Raw genomic sequence first — 22,226 nt, 5'->3', positions numbered from 1 at the left:
ACTTAATCGGGTAAAGATGCAGAAGTTTTTAATAAAAAGCTTGACAATATGCAAAAATGTCCCACTTCCCACTAATGCAGAAAATATAACCACACCTCCAGCCATGCACAGAAAGAAACCAAACTTTACATAGTATCATGCTTTAAAACTTAGCCAAGTATAAAGATCAGGAAAATTATTCACAAGTTGTCTGAAAGTTCACAGCCAGAAAGTCACTTTCCTGTGGTTCTTTTGTTTCTTACTGAAGCAGTCACTATGCAGTCACAGCTGGTTGATTCTCACTTTTCTTGAAGCAGTGGTGGAGAGTTGGAATCCTCAAATGAAAGAACTTTCAGTCTGCAGCACTAAAGTCTTCTGGTGTATTTTTGAACCACAAATCAGCACAGGTTTGAGACAGAGTGTGATAAGGCTGTTGCCACTGCTGTCCCTGTGGCAATCGCTTTCTCTGTTCATTCAAATCCAAAATATTTTACACACAAGAGCTGGGTCATGTGACCTCGGCTTATCTGAGCATTGCCTTGGAAAGCTCCATTGACATCTTCATGAAGTGGTTTCTGGCCTTCATAAATTTAACTTCATAGCCTTCTGTAGGCCAATGACCTTTAACACAAAACGTTCCTGACAAAAAGTTTAGTGTGTGTGTGTGGAAACTTATATTACATCCATATGACACAATTTAATATTCTATATAGCACATCATCATGACATTAGCAACATACATTTGTGAGATTTTGATAATTAGTTTTAAATGTTGAAACTTAAGGAAATCATATGTGAAATGCAGTATCTATTAGAGCCACAATGATTCTAATCGCATGTAGTAGTTCAGAATTTGATTACTGCTAAAACAACTTGTATTCATCAGGATATATTCACAAGAATAAAAATTATAAATACAATAACAATTTATATTGCATGAGGAAAGAATGCTGATTGATTGGCATGTAGACTGATTGGTACAGGCATTGCCATGGAAACACAGAATAATTAACTACCCAGGTTTTGTTTAAATTCAAACCAGGATTGGTCAAGGCGTTGTCAAGCAGAATGGCTGTCCCCAAGCCTTGATTAGTTGGAAAAGATGCAATGCATGGACACGCTCCTTCTGACTGCAAAGCACACATCCCTGTCTGTGATTATAAGTAACTTCTAGAATGTGGATGTGAGCCACACTGCCATAATCTTCCATTGGTTATCAATACAATTCTTAGTACGATCAGGAATATTTCAGCAAGTTCCGTTTAATCATAAGTAATGTTGGATACTAAGTTTTAAATTTTCTAAGCCGTTTTTTTACAATCCGCCAGCCATTGGGATGTACTGCCTACGTAACTGGCATCATGCAGGCAATGAAATTCATATACCACATTACTCATTTTGTGTGATTGGCAGCACATCTTTTTGGCTTGACAGCAATATTCTGTTAGTGAAGAATACTACTCACCTCTGCATAGCAGCTACTGCATTAGCAACAGGTGAAGCTGTATTATGCTGCTACTATGCAGTAGCGACATGAGTGAATTCAAGGGCAATTAGGGATAGACATTAAATGCTGGCCTTGCTAGCAACACTCACATCCCATGAACAAATAAAGTTGAAAGAAATTGAACCTGACCACCTGTAATTCCCTTTTAGTTCAAATTATCTGCTTCCATCCTGAAAAAAAGCACAAAACAATTAAACAATTCTGTCTTGAACAACAATGTAATTCTTGGAAGATGACACATCTTACCGGCAACGAAAGATTTTTCAAACACTAACACCACAGTGTTGATATAAAATTGTTATTTCCTTTACTGCACAGTTGATCTTTAATGTACGAGTGAAATGCCTTAATATTTTTAAATTGCAGATAATCAAATGAAAGGAAAAGCAATTAACTGATTGACCAACAAGCTGGGAAAATATCAACTACATGAAACATTTATTTTCATCAAATAAAACAAAATCAGTCTTTCAAATATTCTAGCTTTTGAAGGATACAAGCAGTATTTTACATTAACATAAAAATATCAAAGCCTTTCTTTCTGCCTGATGAAATTTACAAGTGTAACAAGGCTGGATGGTAAACATTAGCAATTCTTGTCAGTGCAAGTTGAAGAAAAACTCTGGATTTCATCGGGCATCGAAAACAACCACTGTTAAGGTTCAGGTTAAGGAAAAAAAAGTAAATTGTGAAACTACAGCTATTTGGGATCTAAGTGTTAAACTTTTACAGAACATCATGAGCAACCCTGGATCTATTCAGTATGATGTGGAGATGCCGATATTGTACTGGGATAAGCTCAGTAAGAAGTCTCACAACACCTGGTTAAAGTCTAACAGGTTTATTTGGCAGCACAAGCCACAAGCTTTCAGAGCGCTGCTCCTTCATCAGCTGAATGGGAGTTCTGTTCACAGAGCATATAAAGGCACAAACTCAATTTACAAAATAATGATTGGAGTCTTTACAGGTAATCAAATCTTAAAGGTACAGACAATCTGAGTGGAGGGAGGGTTAAGCACAGGTTAAAGAGGTGTGTATTGTCTCCAGACAGAAGTTAGAGAGATTTTGCAAGCCCAGGCAAGTGATGGGGGTTACAGATAGTATGACATGAACCCAAGATCCCGGTTGAGCATGGAACTTAGCTATCAGTTTCTGCTCAGCAATTCTGAGTTGTGTTGGGTTCATGTTACACTATCTGTAGCCCCCACGACTTGCCTGGGCTTGCAAAATCTCACTAACTATCCTGGTTGGAGACAATACACATCTCTTTAACCTGTGCTTAACCCTCTCTCCATTCACATTGTCTATACCTTTAAGACTTGATTACCTGTAAAGACTTGCATTTCAACCATTGTTTTGTAAATTGAGTCTGTGTCTTCATATGCCCCGTTTGTAAACAGAACTCCCACTCACCTGATCAAGGAACAGTGCTCTGAAAGCTTGCAGCTTGTGCTACCAAATAAACCTGTTGGACTTTAACCTGGTGTTGTGAGACTTCTTTCTATTCAGTATCCCAGTTAACACCATCTGCTGTACCAAGCTCCCAGTCAAATTATAGTTAAATTGGAAAAAACAATTTGTTTTAATGTAGAGATAACTCACTGACTCTTGACAGCTAAAAAAAAGTGTATGCATGTTTGGCATTTTTAAATAATTTTCAATCAAGAGATTTTCAAGCTCACCCAAACTAGTTTCAGATATTGTATTTTAAATTTTCTTCCACCATACAAGTTCCTCAATGTAGCTCCCATTAACATTCTAATCAGCAAGCAACAGAAAAATTGTGAGTGAGAGGGTAGCAAAGATGAACACTGTCAATATTTCTTCTCCAAAATAGAGTGACTCTATTACTTTAGCAGCTTGACAAGAAGTATCTTTGATCATTTCTCCATCTCTTCTTGCCTCTTTTTCAGGAGGTGGTCAGTGAGAGGAAGCTTTATGCCCTGAAAACTTGGACCAAACCAGTAATGGAGGTCAACATCACAGACATCAGATCAGCTTTCATGAAAGTCAACCCTTGGAAAGCGAATGGCCTGGGTGGGATACCTGGACAAGTACTCAGATCTTGTGTGGACCAGTTGGCTGGGGTATTTACAAACTTCTTTAACCTCTCCTTACACTAATCTGAGGTTCCTACCAGCTTCAAAACGACAACCATCATCCCTGGATCAAAGAAAAGTCAGACAACATGTCTTAACAACTATTACCAATGGTTCTGACATTCATCATTATGAAGTGCTTCAAAAAGTTAGCCACGGCACAGAACAACTCCAGCCTCGCAGATTGCCTGGATCCACTACAATTTGCCTATTATTGCTGCAACAGACATCATCTCCTGGTCCTACACTCAACCCCAGAACATCTGGATAACAAAGACACTTATGCCAGCTTCCTATTCATTGACCACAGCTCAACCTCCAACACTATTATTCAGATAAAACTCACCTCCAAACTCTGTGGCCTAGGGCTCGGCTTCTTCCTCTGTGACTGGATCCTAGACTTCCTAACAATTAGACTGCAACATAAGGCTAGGTGACAACACCTCCTTCATCATTATTCCCTACACTGGTGCCCCACAAGGCTGTGTCCTTTGCCCCTTACTATACTCCTTGGACACTTACGAATGTGTGGCCAAGTTCCACTCCAACTTGATATTCAAGTTTGCTAATGACACTACTGTAGTGAATTGGATCTCAAACAATGATGAGATGGAGTACAGGAAAGACAGAGAATCTGATTAAATGGTGTGGCTACATTAATCTCTCCCTCAATGTCAGTAAAACGAAGGAGATAGTCATCAACTTCAGGAAGTGTAGTGGCGGACACGCCTCTGTCTACATTAATGGGGATGAAGTAGAAATGGTCGAGAACTTCGATTTTCTAGGTGTCCAGATCGCCAACAACTTTTCCTGGTCCCTCTACACCAATGCTAGTTAAGAAAGCCTAGTAGACCCTCTACTTTCTCAGGAGGCTGAGGAAATTCAGCACGTCCGCTATGACTCTCTCAACTTTTTACAGATGCACCTTAGAAAGCATCCTTTCTGGGTGTATCACAGCTTGATATAGCTCAAAGGAACTACAAAGGGTTGTGAATATTGACCAATCCATCACACAAACCAGCCTCACATTCATTGTCTCCGTCTACACTTCCTGCTGCCTTGGAAAAGCAGCCAGCATAATCATGGACCCTACGCACCCCACTCTCTTCCATTTTCTTCTGCTGGGAAAAAGATGCAAAAGTCTGATATCACGTACCAGCCAACTCCAGAACAGCTTCTTTCCTGCTGCAAACAGACTTTTGAATGGACCTGGCTTATATTAAGTTGATCTTTCTCTACACTCTAGCTATGACTGTTAACACTATATTCTGTACCCTCTCCTTTCCTTCTCTCCGATATACCCTACGAATGGTATGCTTTGTATAGCGCACAAGAAACAATATTTTTCACTATACCAATACACGTGACAATAATAAATCAAATCAAATCTATTCCCATCATCCTTGCCTTATACTGTTGAGAAAGACTACTTCCAAATCTCTCACCAAAACCTTGTAATTTCCTTTCCTCTAGTCCATACCACATTTGTCCCCAATTAGTTTTATAATTACCTTGCTTCCGTTTTGTTTTAGATGCCAATCAACCACACATCACTACTCTTCTGCCTGACCATTCTCCACCATCACCTTTATTTCACGCTCTATATTCATGATACCCATTTATCAATATCTACTCTTTCATGTCCCATTCTTCTGGGTTTTGTTTCTCCTTCTGTAACATCACTGTCACCCTATTTGGAGCAACTTCCTGTTTTGGTCCCTATGTGCACACAAGTACCCATCCAATGGTATGGAGATAAACAACCCGACAATTTATTTTAGTGGTGTTGGTTAAACATTGGCCAGGACATTGGAGAATTCCTCTTCTCATTTTTGAATAATGCCATTAAATTTCTTGAGTGGACATTAAAGTTTCAATGTCTCATCTAAAGATTGTCATCACAGATAATACAGTATTGCCCCAGTCCAACAATAAAGTATCATCCTGGATTATTTGCCTTAATTTCTGGAACAGGTTTGAAAGACCTTATAAAGTAAAGGTGAAGCATTATCACTGTGAGAAAAAAATCTTCAGTCTCTCCCTCTTTGCAGCCAACCCAATTCTTTTACTTCAACCTTGGTGTCCCACTTCTTTCACATTAGTTCAGAAATTTAGGCTTTTCTGTGGGTAACACAATTTATCCATGAAATAAATAACTTAAAGACAGGCAACTGTTTCAATAGCATTAGTACACTCTGAATTCAGCAAAGACTAAACTCTGGTATCCTTAATAAAACTATCTGCACAAGGGAAAGGATTCCACTGATAGATGGGATCACTTTGATCTCTACACGCACGCCATATATTTTCCAAAAGCAGCAAAATAATAAGACATTAAATAGTTATCTGCTACAATGTTTAAGGATACATCTTTTTGTTCTCTTCTTGTACATTATTCTGTAACCACATTCTCGGCATCGGATAGGATCTCTGGCTTTAATTTCGTTTTCAGTATGACATTCTGTAATAAGTAAATAAATGGCTCAGTATTCAAATTCAACCTCAATTATATTGGTGCCTTATTCATTTTATTTTTTAAGAAGGATGAGTGAATGTTAAATGTTGCTCATGTACTTCCCTGTCTACATGCAGAAACAGATTAGCTTGATGAATGAATGTTATACCAGCTGGAGGAATGAGTCAGACATTTGGCAGAGAGTCCTGTTACCACTTTATACTGACAAACCCACTCACTGCTATTGGTGCCAATTAAATATTCAGCATTAAGCAAGACAATCAGAGTTGGTTAGCTCAGGTGGCTGTACTGCCAATTTGTTGTATACAGCAATGCCAACAGTGCAAGTTCAATTCTCATACCAGCTTAGGTTATTCATGAAGGCCCGCGTTCTCAACCTTTCCCCTCCCGTGAGGTGTGGTGATCCTCAGGTTAAAATCACCACCAGAGCACCTTCTGGGATTATGGTGACTTTACCTTTAATTAAGCAAGGCAACTTAGCACTCCAATACATAGCAATGAAGCTCCCATTAGAAATTGGTATTTGGATCTAACAGCAAATGTGGCCTTTAAAAAGCAAGTTCTGATTATAGACAACGTACCAAATAAATCAAAAGGGCCACCATTACTAATCAAATGAGAAGATAACTATAAGGTTCATGGTGGAAGATATAGGAGGGATGTCCAAGGTAGGTTCTTTACTCAGAGTGGTTGGGGTGTGGAATGCACAGCCTGTTGAGATAGTGGAGTTGGACACTTTAGGAACTTTCAAGCGGTTACTGGATAGGCACATGGAACAGACCAGAACGAGAGGGAGTGGGATAGCTTGATCTTGGTTTCGGACAAAGCACGACACAACATCAAGGGCTGAAGGGCCTGTACTGTTCTATGTTCTATAACAATTCATTTACCTCACAAAACGGCCACTATTATTGAAGTTGGCATATTCAAGGTAAGTTCTTATAATTTAGATCATGTGCAACAAATACAACATGGTACAGGATATTTTTCTTGATACTCTTGTCCATCCAGGACACAAATTCTACTAAGAAAAATACATTTTAGCTACGGGAAAACCAATTTCACATTTTTATAATTAGATATATTATGGGTGTTGTGGCTGGACTAATAACTCGGATTGCATTAAACTTCCTCCAAAGTAACACCAAAAGAACTAGAAAACTTAAAATTATTCAAACCATTTCCAATTTTTCCCTATTGATGTCAAAATTAAATGTTTGGAAAACAATTATTTACTGTGCTAGCTATCCCATGTTATGCTATAAAGTAATTTTTAATATCCTAGGCACCCAATGTGTATTCTTCCAAAGCACTGGAAACATTCCACAGTTCCTATCACCAGGCCTACCCCAATGGATGGAGAAGGGTGTGCAAACCAATCAGAAATAGGTGTTGTTCAGTTGAATCCCAATGCTTTCAACTGCAGCAGTCCTACTCCATTATTAAATCAGGGCAATCGTTAGCAACAATGCTACAAAACAAATACCATGTCAAGTTACACTACAGGATATTTTCACTGAAGCTTCAGGCTTTCTCCCCCTCCACCTAATCTTACCTATTGCAGGAACCACAATGCACATTCACTTCTTTTCTCTGTACAGGCACTCAACTACAACCACCTAGTCTCCAGTTACTGTTTAAGCTGTTCTTAAGCTAGTCACTAAAAGATACATCAAACCAATCTGATAACTCATTGTTTCTTCCTCTATCACCACACCAAAAAGGGAAACACAACATTATCTGTACATTAAGATAAAAGCAAAATACTGCAGATGCTAGAATCTGAAACAAAAACAGAAAATGCTGGAAAATCTCAGCAAGTCTGACGTGTGGGGAGAAAATAAAACCAACGTTCCGAGGCTAGATGACCCTTTGTCAGCTAAGAGGTCACCTCTCTTTTCTCTTAGCTCTGTTTCGAGTTGAGACAACCTTTGTCATTCACTCTATTCTCTCCCCATAGATGCTGTCAGATCTGCTGAGGTTTTCCAGCATTTTCTGTTTTTAGAACATAGAACAGTACAGCACAGTACAGGCCCTTTGGCCCTCGATGTTGTGCCAAGCTATGTCCGAATCCAAGATCAAGCTATCCCACTCCCTATCATTTTGGTGTGTCCCATATGCCTATCTAATAACTGCTTGAAAGTTCCTAAAATGTCCGACTCCACTATCACAGCAGGCAGTGCATTCTACACCCCTGTCCACTGCTATTAGTTAAGACCGTCAATTCAGAAGTGCAAGCCTGTATCCTGCCACTCCAGATGAATGCACGGTTTATTTTAACTAACTTGGAAGATTCAGAGAGGACAGACTATATTAAGTAATGGAAAAACAGCAAGGCAAGGACACAAACCTGCAACTGGAACAACACACACAAAACAATCTGACGTTTTACGAGCAGAGCTTTGCATGCTTCCATTAATGTCTGACAATGAGACGGATCCTTGAGAGGCACCTAAATAGTGTTGAATACGGCACACACACACACCAACATTTTCTGCATCATGCAGACAAAAGCAAATTGGATGTCTTGGAGAAATGCAAGGACTCGCCTTTGTAATCAGATAGCTTATGAAGATAAAAAGAATCAACTCAGCACTAAGGATGAAATACAAATATTAAATGGGCATTACTTTGGGAGTTTCACATGGCATATATGGCGATCCTTCAACTCAAAGCTTCTGGATTTCATAACAGCTCCAGTGGTGAAGGAAGTAACCGAAGAAAATACCACTAATTGGATCACCTAAAATTCAAGAAGTAACACAACAATCTGTTTTGTTATTCAAAATTGTAGTTCAGGTTGTGATTATTACCTCCACAAATATAGACCATGGGTTGTTGCTTAGGAGGCTGCAAGTCCTTCTGGGCATCCATTTCTATCAGGTGCTCAGGTGGTTAAACTGAAAGACAATTAACCAAATGACTATAATTATATAGTCCAGAGGCTTTACACTTCATTAGTTAAGACAGTTTCTCCTCAGGCTTTTTTTAAAAATATACTGACAGTTACATCTCATATTTTGAACTAACCAGTTGTAATAATGTCAAATTTGAAGTTTATCAGTAAACACATTAAATTCAAACATACAAACTATGGTTAGTAAACCTAACATCCAATTTAATTTTCCAAGACAGGGTCATGACAAAAGCTTAAAGCCTATTGACAAATTTCAATAGGTGCTTTGTGCTCGCCATGGACAACTGCAGATATCCATAAGTCTGCATGAGTGCAGCTCCATCACTCAAGAATCAACACCATTTAGGACACTGCAACCTGACTGGCACCAAATCCATCATCTTAAATATTCACTCCCTCCACCACCAGCACAGGGTGGCAGCAGTATGCCCCATCATGCACTGATGAACAAGGTCAGGGAATGTGGAGTCGAGATGGAAGAGGGAGAATGAATTGCTAGCTGACTTCAAGACAGAAAGCAGTGTGATAAGAAAAGGTATTTTCTCAGAGCGGCAGAACAAAGGAAGTGGTGTTCCACAAAGGATCTGCAATGGGATAACTGCTGTTCACAATTCAATTATTAATTTGCACTTCGAAATCCAAAACATAATTACCAGGAAAGAAAGAAAATCTTGCAGATTGAATTTCATTTGCCAATTATTTTCCCAATGTGGTAGTGCATTTTTGTAGGAAGAATAAAAAAGTCACTTCTCACTTGGAAGGGGCACATCTAAATGGGGTACAGCAACAAAGATATCTTGGACTACAAATAGATCAATCAATAGGTCAAGTTGGGCCACGGATTTGCAAGGCTATAAACTGAACACCATGCTTTATTTCTAGAGGGATAGAATTGAAAATCAAAGAAGGTATGCCAAATCTGTATTGAGTCTTGGTTAGAAAACAGAGTACTGTGTGCAGTTCTGGTTGGCACATTATAAAAAGGATATAGAGACTCTGGAGAGGAAGCAGAGAAGACTTACAAAGATGATATCAGAATTGCGCATCAGGAACGGGTTGACAGGCTAGGTCCCTTTTTCTCTTGAAAAAGGCTGAGGGGTGACCCAATAAAAGGATTTAAAAGTTTCATAGAATGCCTAAAATGCAGAGGGAGGCTATTTGGCCCATCAAGTCTGCATTGACCACAACTCCACCCAGGCTCCATCCCTGCAAACCGATGTATTTATCCTGCTAATCCCCCTGACACTATGGGGCAATTTAGCATGCCAACCTAACTCGCACATCTGTGGACTGTGGGAAGAAATCAGAAAACCTGGAGGTAATCATGCAGACAAAGCGAGAACATGCAAACTCCACACAGTCACCTGTGGCTGGAATTTAATCCAGGTCCCTGATGCTGTGAGACAACAGTGCTAACCACTGTACCACTGTTCTGCCCCAAAAGGATGGCACAGGTTGAAAGGTTTTGATTGAGTGGGTACAAAAAGAACATTTCCTCTAACGAGAGGCCATCAACACAAGATAGCCAACAAGAAATCCAATAATGAATTCAGAATAGTCTTCTTTACTCAATGACGAAGTAGAAATGGTTAAGAGCTTCAAGTTTTTAGATGTCCAGATCACCAATCTGTCCTGGTCCTCCCATGCTGACATTATAGTTAAAAAAGCCCACCAACGCCTCTACTTTCTCAGAAGATTAATTTGGCATTCAGCCTACAACTGTCACCAACTTTTACAGATGCACCACAGAAAGCATTCTTTCTGGTTGTATCATAGCTCGGTATGGCTCCTGCTCTGCCTTAGTCCAATAAACTACAAAAGGTTCTGAATGTAGCCCAATCCAACACACAAACCAGCCTCCCATCCACTGACTCTGTCTACACTTCCCGCTGCCTCGGCAAAGTAGCCAGCATAATTAAGGACCCCATGCACTCTGAACATTCTCTCTTCCACCTTCTTTTGTTGGGAAAAAGATATAAAAGTCTGAGGTCATGCACCAATGGACTCAAGAGCAGCATCTTCCCAGCTACCACCAGACTTTTGAATGGCCCTACCCTGCATTAAGTTTATCTTTCTCTACACCCTAACTATAACTAAAACACTACATTCTGCACTCTCTTCTTTCCTTCTGTATGAATGGTATGCTTTGTCTGTATAAGCACGCAAGAAACAATACTTTTCACTAATACATGTGACAATAATAAATCAAATCAAATGAACGGTGAGAATGTGGAACTTATCAGAAAAAGCATTTGAATCAAATAGTATAGAAGCATTTACAGGATTGGAGGCCATTCATCCTGCTGTCTCTCGGAAGTAGTAGTTTACCCAGTCTCACTCCCCGTAGCACTGCATTCTTTCTTTTCAGATAATATTCCAATTCTCTCTTTAATGCCTTGATTGAACCTGCCTCCATCACACTCAGGCAGGACATTCCTGATCCCAACTACCCACTGTGTGGAAAAGTTGTCATTGTTTATTTTGCCAATTACCTTAAATCTGTGTCCTCTTGCTCTCTGTCCTTCCACCAAGGGGAATAGATTTTCTCAATCCACCCTATCCAAAAACCTTCACAATTTGGAACACCTCTATCAAACCTCCACTCAATATTCTCTTCCCCAGGGCAGACAGTCCTAACTTCTCTACCAACTGTTCTTGGACAACAAATTTTATGAAATTGGGCACACAAAATGGAAGCAGACTGAAGTTACACTCAGAGCCTCTCCACTAAAAATCACAAAGTAACAGACACCGATCAATAGGCAAGAGCATGCTTTTAGAATGCAAATGAGGGCTAGCACGTAAGGGAAGCTGGACAGGATGGCACCTACAGGAACTAAATCTCCACCCCATCAAAATCAGCACTTTTAAAGCAGTCAAACAACCCATGGAGACACCTAAAATTAGCATAGTTAAGGAAACATTCCTGGCCCCTCAAAACCTCTTTTGAGACCAATGACACACCTATGGTTCAAACTCCAGAGATTCTAGACTATTAAATAACCAATCAGACAAAGCAATTAACACACACCTAAAACAATTTCCTCAGCACTTGGAAACATCGAGACAGGATGGCTAAGGTCGAATACCGTAAATAAAGTATTAGCATTTGAATCGCATGCTGCACCGAAGTTCAGGTATAACTATAGCCTGCTGTGAAGGACGGGCAGAGCGCTTTTGGGACAGTCCGATTGTATGTCCTGACTGTGCTTCTCCGTCGATGTAACGAAAATAAAGCTGTGCCGTTACTGAACTTCACCCTGAGTCTGTAGTGGTCGTTTCGCCCACTTGCGCTAACACTACATAACTGGTGTTCCTCATCCCTGGAACCACTTTCATCAATATTTTCTGCATTCTCTCTAATGCATTCACATCTTTCAGTATGGTTTCCAAAACATAATACTCCGATTAGTGTACAAGTTTATTTAACTTCCTTGCTTTTGCAATCTATGCTCCTATTAATAAAATCTCAGATGCTTTATCAACCGCACTTTCAACCTATCTTGTCACTTTAAATGATTTATGCACGTATACATTCGTGTCACTTTGCTTTTGCAACCCCCTTGGAGAAATGTACCCTTTATTTTATATTGCCTATCTGCGTTCTTCATACCAAAATCAATCTCTTCAGATTTCTCTGCTTCAAATTTCATCTACCACTTGCCCACCCATACAGACCTGTCTTTTTGAAGTTCTACATCATCCCTCTGACACTTAATGCTTCTAACTTTTCTATTTGTCTACAATTGAAACTGTGCTCACGGACTAGGTCATTGATAAACGTCGGGAATAGCAAGCGCCCCAACACCAACTCCTGAGGAACTCCAATGCAAAATGTCCTCCAGTCTGAAAAATATCCATTAACCACTATTCTGTTTCCTGTCACTCAGCCAAATTTGGATCCATGTTGCTACTGTTCTTTTTAATCCATGAGCTATAACTTTATTCACAATCTGTTGCATAGCACCTTACCAAACGTACATGTGCGCTAAATCAACAACATTACACACACCAATTTTCTCTCTTGCTTCATCAAAAACACCAGCAAGTCAGTTAAATATGATTTGCCCATAACAAATCATTGTTATAATTTGTCCCAAATTATTATTTCTGGAAGCTTCACCACCAAAGTTAAATGACTGGCCTGTGGATATTGGGCTCATTTTTGGACCCTTAGCATGTGCAATTCCACAGAGAAATCCAGGAAATGATGTGGGCTGGTTCTAATGTGCAGATTTCATAAAATGCATTCAGAACTTTTCAGCCACCACATAGCAAACCCAGCAAGGAACAATTATTGACTTAGTTTTTGGAAATTAAGCTGGGCAGCTGGAAAAGCTATCAGTGGGATAGCATCTTGGTGGCAATGATCACAATTCAATTAGATTTGGTGCCGCCATGAAATAAAGATCAAGATTGACAAAGAGTAAACATTTTAAATTGAAGTAGGCCAGTTTTACTAAACTGAGATGTGATTTGACAAATGTGATTAGATTTAGCTCCTTGAAGGTAAGTTATGTGTCAAAAGTAGTGAGAAGCAGTCAAGGAGGAGGGCAAAAGAGTTCAGAACAAACTGAGAAAGAAAAAGAGTGCAACTCAAATCTATATGTAACCCATGGACATCAAGAAACATATGGAGTATGATAAGGCAAGAAAAAGAGAAACTGATATCAGACAACAAAGCACAATATTGCAGAAAGCCCCAGTGGAATATAGTAAGGGATGAAATTAAAAAGGAAATTTGGAAAGCAAGGTATGGCATGAGAAAATATTGGCATGTAAAATCAAGGAAAACTCAGATATTCTAATTCTTCTAATACAAAAAAAACACAACTTTGAAATTGGATAAATTGGCAGGTCTTGCCCAGAATGAAATGTATCCCAGACTGCTAAGAGTAGCAAGGGAAGAAATAGCAGTTTGGCAAATACCAATGATTGTCATTTTCCAAACCTCTCTGCTGGCAAGCATGGAACCTAAAGACGGCTAATATTGCTGCGCTGTATAAAAGTGGAAGGAGATATGTTCCGAGTTCTTAGCTATTCAAGCCTAACAAATTATTGGAAAAAATTGAAACATCATATGAATCATCATTTAGAAAGACAAATTAATCAAGAACACTTGGAATTATTTTCCAAACGTCGCTGGATTCTGGGCAAGTGCCGGAAGATTGGAAAACGGCTAATGTCACGCCATTGTTTAAGAAGGGTGGCAGGCAAAAGGCAGGGAATTATAGGCCGGTTAGTTTAACGTCTGTTGTAGGAAAAATGTTAGAATCCGTCATCAAGGAGAAAATAGCGAGGCATCTTGAGGAGAATTGTTTGGTAGAGCAGACGCAGCACGGTTTCATTAAAGGGAAGTCATGTCTGACAAATTTGTTGGAGTTCTATGAGGATGTGTCTAGGGCGGTGGATAGAGGCGAGCCGGTGGATGTGGTCTTTCTTGATTTACAGAAGGCGTTTGACAAGGTACCTCACAAGAGATTATTGCAGAAGGTCAGGGGGCATGGAGTTGGGGGTAGGGTGTTAGCGTGGATAGAGGATTGGCTGTCAAATAGGAGGCAGAGAGTGGGGGTCAATGGGTGCTATTCGGATTGGCGGTTGGTGACTAGTGGAGTGCCCCAGGGGTCAGTGCTGGGGCCTCAGCTATTCACCATTTATATAGATGATCTGGAGGAGGGAACCGAGTGAATGGTGTTGAAATTTGCTGATGACACCAAGATTGGTGGAACGGCAAATTGTGCGGAGGGTGTGGAGAGTCTGCAGAAGGATCTAGATAGGCTGGGCAAATGGGCCAGGAAATGGCAAATGGAATTTAATGTTGGCAAATGTGAGGTTGTCCACTTTGGTAGGAATAATGGTAGGAAGGACTATTACTTACGTGGCGAAAAACTGCAGCGTGCGACGGTGCAGAGGGACCTCGGGGTCCTTGTACATGAGTCGCAAAAACCCAGCCTGCAGGTGCAGCAGGTGGTCAGGAAGGCGAATGGGGTGCTGGCCTTCATAGCGAGGGGGATTGAATATAAAAGTAGGGAGGTCTTGCTGCAGCTGTATAGGGCACTGGTGAGGCCGCAGCTGGAGTACTGTGCGCAGTTTTGGTCGCCGCACTTACGCAAGGATATTTTGGCCTTGGAGGGAGTGCAGAGGAGGTTTACTAGGCTGATTCCAGAGTTGAGGGGGTTGAACTATGAGGAGAGGCTGAATAAACTAGGCTTGTACTCGTTAGAGTTTAGAAGAATGAGGGGAGATCTCATTGAGACGTATAAGATGTTGAATGGGATGGATAGGATAGAGGTGGAGAGGCTCTTCCCGGGCAGAAAGGACAGTAGGACTAGAGGGCACAGCCTCAGGGTAAAGGGGGAGTGGTTTAGAAGGGAGTTGAGGAGGAACTTCTTCACTCAAAGGGTGATGAATCTCTGGAATTCTTTGCCCGTTGAAGTGGTGGAGGCTGCCTTGCTCAATATTTTTAAGACGCGGGTTGATAGGTTTTTGATAGGCAAGGGGATTAAGCGTTATGGGGAGAGGGCAGGAATGTGGAACTGAGCCACGACGGATCAGCCATAATCTTATTGAATGGCGGGGCAGGCTCAAAGGGCTAGATGGCCTACTCCTGCTCCTATTTCTTATGTTATGAATGGAACTAACAGTAGATTGCCCTGAAAAATCAAATCAATTATTTTGAAATAACAAGAATGGTCAATAGGAGCAACATATCTGATGCTGTTTACATGGATTTCAACAAAACTTTTGACATGGCTCTCATTGTTCCTGTGGAGCAGCACAGAGAGGCAGCAATTTGGGAGAGTGTGGTGGTCGAGATTAAGGTAAATTTTTAACTTTTCTTTTTAGTTAAAGTTGCGAGCAGCGGTGGTTTTTTCTGTACCTTTTTTTAAATTAGCTAGAAACTGGAAGTCGTCATTAGGAGGCTTACTGGTAGTTGTAGTTTTTTTTTGTCTCTCTGACCTTATAAATTGGTACAGAGAGGATACCCGATCCTCTACACAGGTAGAGTATCCCACCCTCCCCCCTCCTCTAACCTAACAATAAGTGCGTGGGAAGTTTTTTTTCCCCTCCTGGAAATTGTTTCAGAGATGGCGGTTCAGGCAGTAAGTTGCACCTCCTGCGGTATGTACGAGGTAAGGGACACCAGTAGTGTTCCTGCTGATTTTACCTGCAGGAAGTGTGTACACTTGCAGCTCCTAGAGGAGCGTGTTAAGGAGCTGGAATTGGAGGAACTCCGGATAATTCGGGAGGTTGAGGCGGACATTGACAGGATTTACAAAGAGATAGTCACTCCTAAAAATGAGTCTTGGGTAACTGCTAGGAAGAGGGGTAAGAAGCAATCGGGGAGACAATCCCCCAGGACTGTTCCCCTCCAAAATAAGTTTTCTGTCCTGGAGGCTACAATTGAGGAAGAATCAACTGGAGATAGCCAAAGGGAACCGGGCTCTGGAGGTGAGCCTGCTGTGAAGGCTCAGGTGGGTAGGGGAAGTAAAAGATTGGGCCTGGTGATTGGGGACTCCATAGTTAGGGGGACAGATAGGAGAGTCAACAGTAACGAAAGGGGCTCAGGGCTGGTGTGTTGCCTCCCAGGGGCTGGGGTCTGGGATGTTTCAGAGCGGGTGTTCAAGACTCTTAAGGGAGAGGGCAGTCAGCCCCTAGTCATAGTTCATGTGGGGACACATGACATAGGGAGGATAAGGGAAAGGGATATTAAACAGAAATTTATGGAGTTGGGGTGGAAACTTAGGGCCAAATCAAACAGAGTGGTTATCTCGGGACTCTTGCCTGTGCCACGGGATAGTTTAGAGAAGAACAGAGAGAGGGAAAGTTTGAACTCGTGGCTGAGGGGTTGGTGCAGGAGGGAGGGGTTCAGGTTCTTGAACAATTGGGGCTCATTCTGGGGTAGGTGGGACCTCTACAAGAGTGATGGTCTACACCTGAATCAGAGGGGAACCAATATCTTGGGGGGAAAATTTGCAAAGGCTATGCAGGGGGGTTTAAACTGATTCAGAGGGGGTTGGGATCCTGAGTAGCAGGGATGAAATTGAGGGAGTCATAGATGAGGACTGTAAAGCACGGCATCGTGGGGGTGGAGTAGAGCATGGTTTGAAATGTGTATACTTTAATGCGAGGAGTATTCGCAATAAGGTGGATAAACTTGCAGCGTGGATCAGTGCCTGGAACTTTGATGTTGTGGCCATCTCAGAGACATGGATAGAGCAGGGACAGGAATGGTTGTTGCAGGTTCCGGGGTTCAAATGCTTCAGTCGGAGTACAGAAGGAGGTAGAGGGGGGGAGGAGTAGCATTATTAGTCAAGGACTGTATCACAGTGACAGAAAAGAAGTTTGATGAGGACTTGTCTGTTGAGGTAGTATGGGCTGAGATTAGAAATAGGAGAGGAGAGGTCACCCTGTTGGGAGTCTTTTATAGACCTCCTAAAAGTTCTAGAGAGGTAGAGGAAAGGATTGCAGGGACGATCCTGGACAGGAGTGAAAGTAATAGGGTAATTGTTATGGGAGACTTTAACTTTACTAATATTGATTGGAATAGCTATAGCTCTAGCTCTAGCTCGTTAGAGGGGTCAGTTTTTACGCAAAGCGTGCAGGAAGGTTTTTTGACACAGTATGTAGATAGGCCAACTAGAGGTGAGGCTATATTGGATTTGGGGCTGGGAAATGAGCCAGACCAGGTGCTAGACTTGGAAGTTGGTGAGCATTTTGGAGATACTGACCACAATTCGGTTACGTTCACCTTAGTGATGGAAAGGGATAGGCATGAACCTAGGGGCAGTAGTTATAGCTGGGGGAAGGGTAATTATGAGGCTATTAGGAGAGAATTAGGGACCATAGGTTGGACTAGGAAACTACAGGGGCTGGGAACATCCGAAATGTGGAGTTTATTCAAGGAGCAGCTACCGCGAGTCCTTGATAAGTATGTCCCTGTCAGGCAAGGAGGAAATGGTCGAGCAAGGGAACTGTGGTGCACTAAAAAAGTTGATTCACTGATTAAAACGAAAAAGGAGGCTTATGTCAGGACGAGGCTTGAGGGCTCAGGTAGTGCACTGGAAAGCTATAGATTAGCCAGGAGGGAGTTAAAGAGTGAGTTAACAGCTAAAAGAGGACACGAGAAGACTTTGGCTGATAGCCTTAGGATTCTCCTTAATCCTTTCTTTAGATATGTTAAGAATAGAAAATTAGTTAGGGCAAGATTAGGGCCAGTCAGAGACAGCAGTGGGAAGTTGTGTGGAACCGGAAGAGATTGGAGAAGCACTGAACAAATATTTCTCTTCGGTATTCACGCAGGGAGACGTAAATGTAGTTGTGGAGAACACTGGGTTACAGGGTTGTAAACTGGATAGTATTGAAGTAGATAAGGAGGATGTGCTAGATATTCTTGAGGGTTTGAAAATCCCCTGGGCCAGACGGGATTTACCCGAGGATTCTCTGGGAGGCAAGAGAGGTGATTGCAGAGCCTCTGGCTCTGATCTTCAGGTCGTCGTTAGTCACCGGTATAGTGCCAGAAGACTGGAGGTTAGCGAATGTTGTCCCGTTGTTTAAGAAGGGGAATAGAGACTTCCCCGGGAATTATAGACCGGTGAGTCTTACTTCTGTTGTGGGCAAAGTATTAGAAAAAATTATTAGGGATAGGATTTATAGTTATTTAGAGAGTAACGAATTGATTGGAGATAGTCAGCACGGTTTTGTGAAGGGTAGGTCGTACCTTACTAACCTTATTGAGTTTTTTGAAAAAGTGACCAAAGAGGTGGATGGGGGTAAGGCAGTTGACGTGGTATATAGACTTTAGTAAGGCGTTTGATAAGGTTCACCATGGAAGGCTTCTGCAGAAAATGCAGATGTATGGGATTGAGGGTGATTTAGTTAATTGGATCAGAAATTGGCTAGCTGACAGAAGACAGAGGGTGGTGGTTGATGGAAAGTATTCGTCATGGAGTTCGGTTACAAGTGGTGTGCCTCAGGGATCTGTTTTGGGGCCACTGCTGTTTGTAATTTTTATAAATGATCAGGATGAGGGTATAGAAGGATGGATTAGTAAATTTGCTGATGACACCAAAGTCGGAGGGGTGGTAGATAGTGAAGAGGGGTGTCATAGTTTACAGAGAGACTTGGACAAGTTGCAGAGCTGGGCCAAGAGGTGGCAGATGGAGTTTAATGCGGAAAAGTGTGAGGTAATTCACTTTGGCAGGAATAACAGATGTGTACAGTATAGGGCTAACGGTAGGACTCTGAATAGTGTTGACGAACAGAGGGATCTAGGTGTACATGTGCATAGATCTCTGAAAGTTGGAAATCAAGTCGATAAGGTTGTTAGGAAGGCATACTGTGTCTTGGCGTTTATTGGTAGGGGGATTGAATTTAGGAGTCGCAGCGTCATGTTGCAGCTGTACAAAACTCTGGTGCGGCTGCACTTGGAATATTGTGTACATTTCTGGTCCCCACATTATAGGAAGGATGTGGAGGCATTGGAGAGGGTGCAGAGGAGGTTTACCAGGATGTTGCCTGGTACGGAGGGAAGATCCTATGAGCAGAGACTGAGGGATTTGAGGTTGTTTTTGTTAGAAAGAAGGCGGCTAAGAGGAGACCTTATTGAAACGTACAAGATGATTAGAGGTTTAGATAGGGTGGACAGTGATAGCCTTTTCCCTCGGACGGAGAGAGCTAGCACGAGGGGACATAGCTTTAAATTAAGGGGTGGTAGTTATAGGATGGATGTCAGAGGTAGGTTCTTTACCCAGAGGGTGGTGAGGGAATGGAATGCCCTGCCTGCTGCAGTTGTAGATGCGCCAAGTTTGGGGGCGTTTAAGAGGTCCGATAGGTTTATGGATGGAAAGGGATTGGTTTAGGTTAGAGGGTCATTGTTTTTTTCTTAATTGGTCGGCGCAACATCGAGGGCCGAAGGGCCTGTTCTGCGCTGTAATGTTCTATGACAGACTGCTAAAAGAGTAAGGACTAATAGGATCCAAACAAAAGTCATAAACTGGATCCAAATGTGGTCAGCAGCCAATTGGGTTAGTCAACAGGTGGTTTTATAAATTGAAAGCTGTTTTGAGTGAAGTTGCTTCAGGGCTCAGTATCAGTCCCATCTTTTCATGGTTTATGTCAATGATTTGGATGCAAACGTACAATGTGCAGATAATGAAAAATGATCCTGTGGTTCACAGTGTTGAAGAAAGCTGTACACTAGGAAAATGGGCTGGTCAGTAGGCAGAAAGCTGGCAAATAAGACAAGAAAATACATTATAGATAGTAGGATAGTGAAAAGTGTAGAGCAACAGAAGCCACTTGGTTTGCATATTCACAGGTCTTTAAAGGTAGCAGGACAGATAGACAAGATGATTAAAAAGGGATACAAGGTACATTCTCTGTCTGAGCAAACAAAATAAAGCAAGAGATGGTGTTGATTGTATATAGGACACTAGTTCGGCTACAGTTAGAGTACTTTGTACAGTTCCAGGTACCACATTACAGGAAACCATTAGAAAGAGTACAGTGGAGATTTTCAAGAATGTTGACAGGAATGGGTCAATTTTAGCAAGATAGATAGATTAATAAGTGTAGGAGATACAACTGAGATGTAAAAATCATAAGAGGCTTCGATGAGATTCATAGGAAGCCGAGAAATTAATAATTACTGGAATTTCTTTTAAGTAACTGGAAAAAGGATTAGATGAGCAACATCTTCTTTCATAAAGAAACTGAAGGATTCAGCCTGAAAGGGTAGGAAAGGCAGAAAGCCTTAAAAAAAAAATGCACTGGGATATAATAAGCTGTATGGTGATGAGCCAAAGTGCCAGAAAGTGGGATCAGACTGGATAGCTCTTTGCCAGCCAGGCACCATGGACAAAGTAGCCTCCTTCTGTGCCATGAATTTTCTGCATTTTATTGGAAGCCTATTTGTGGCCAAGAAGGCAAGAGTCCAAAACAGCAAGAACTACCCCCACCAATTGATCAATCTGCTCCATACTTTACAAGAACAGCTGTATCCCAAAAACTAAAAGTAAGCAATTTCATTGCAGGTGACAAGGCTCCTGATAGACAGGAGCTTTTTCCCTCCACCTCAGCTGAAGAAAACTTCAGTCTCATCCACTCTCACCCCAACAAGTGACCAACACAAGTGTATAGATGCATCATAACCCCCTAGACCCTCAGCCTAATAATTAATAAGTTTCAAAACCAGGAGGGCTCATTAGAAGCAAAATACTGCAAACACTGGAGAAATCTAAAATAAAATCAAAGTGAAGGAAAAAGTCACATCTGGCAGCATCTTGTGCAGAGAGAGAGGAAAAAAACAAGGATTAGTTTCAACTCCAACCTGACTACTCATGTTCTTCCCAAGAAGAGTCATGCTGGACTTCAGGAGTTTGTTAATTGGTTTGCCACTGGCTGCTGATGGTTTATATTGGGTTTAATTTGGCATTATTTATTCCTAAGACCTTTCAACCACAAGTGAGCCAAAGGGTGCAGAACCTCTTGAGGTCAAATGGCTCACTGAATGCATTGTAAATATAACATGCACCTCAGTTGTACCAAAGGACCTTGTGTGCAAATTTTTCGATCCAACCTTCAAAATAACTTTGCAACATTTGTAGGACCACCATAAAACATCCAAAACGTTTCTCTGATGTACTGAAGCCACCTGAGAATGTTATTTGTTGCACATAATGAAGTTTATTTATTTGTGTTGCAAGTAGGCTTGCATTAACACTGCAATGAAGTCACTGTGAAAATGCCCTAGTGGCCACACTAGGCGCCTGTTTAGGTATACTGTGGGAGAATTTAGCATGGCCAATGCACCTAACCAGCACGTGTTTCAGAGTTGGGGTGGGGGGGAAACGAGCCAGGGCACCCGAAGGAAACCCACCCAGAGACATGCAGCCTCCGCACAGTCAGTGACCCGAGGCCGGAATCCAACTCGGGTCCCTGGCGCTGTGAGGCAGCAATGTGGCACCCAATAAAGGACCTGAATATTATTGCTTTTTGTACGATGTCAATTCTATAACATTCCCTCAGACTTACGAATAAAGCATACTTTTGTTTGGAAGCGGCGGGGGGGGGAGAGGTATTATCGCCCGCTTACCCGCTGCGCTCTCTCACTCGTCCCTCCAGCTTCCCTGGAAACCTCTGGAAGTCAAGTCTCGAGGCTCGTGCCAGCTCGCAGCGGAAGTTCCGGTCGGCCAGGCACAGTAAGACGGCCGCTGATTGGCTGTCCCGACTGACAAATCAGGATTT

General features: G+C 41.7%; 1 protein-coding gene across 2 annotated transcripts; it reads right to left on the bottom strand.

Moving 5' to 3' along the window:
* Positions 1-1,907: 1,907 nt before the first annotated feature.
* polr2k (RNA polymerase II, I and III subunit K) lies at positions 1,908-22,165 on the bottom strand. Of its 2 annotated transcripts, none has more exons than XM_080193800.1 (4): positions 22,075-22,165; positions 8,875-8,961; positions 5,954-6,046; positions 1,908-2,138 (listed from the first exon to the last, which is right to left on the bottom strand). In XM_080193800.1, exons 2-4 carry the CDS (start codon positions 8,933-8,935, stop codon positions 2,116-2,118), a joined length of 177 nt encoding a protein of 58 aa, XP_080049926.1. In that variant the 5' UTR covers positions 8,936-8,961; positions 22,075-22,165; the 3' UTR covers positions 1,908-2,115. The 2 variants fall into 2 exon arrangements, with proteins under 2 accessions (XP_080049926.1, XP_080049927.1); XM_080193801.1 differs by lacking the exon at positions 22,075-22,165 and adding an exon at positions 22,027-22,046.
* Positions 22,166-22,226: the final 61 nt, after the last annotated feature.

The sequence above is a fragment of the Carcharhinus amblyrhynchos genome, chromosome 8 (genome assembly GCF_965287045.1).
Source record: "Carcharhinus amblyrhynchos chromosome 8, sCarAmb.v2.hapA, whole genome shotgun sequence".
NCBI classification, from domain to species: Eukaryota; Metazoa; Chordata; class Chondrichthyes; order Carcharhiniformes; family Carcharhinidae; genus Carcharhinus; species Carcharhinus amblyrhynchos.
The sequence above is the reverse complement of the archived record's forward strand: the minus strand, read 5'-3'. Positions and strand labels throughout refer to the sequence as shown.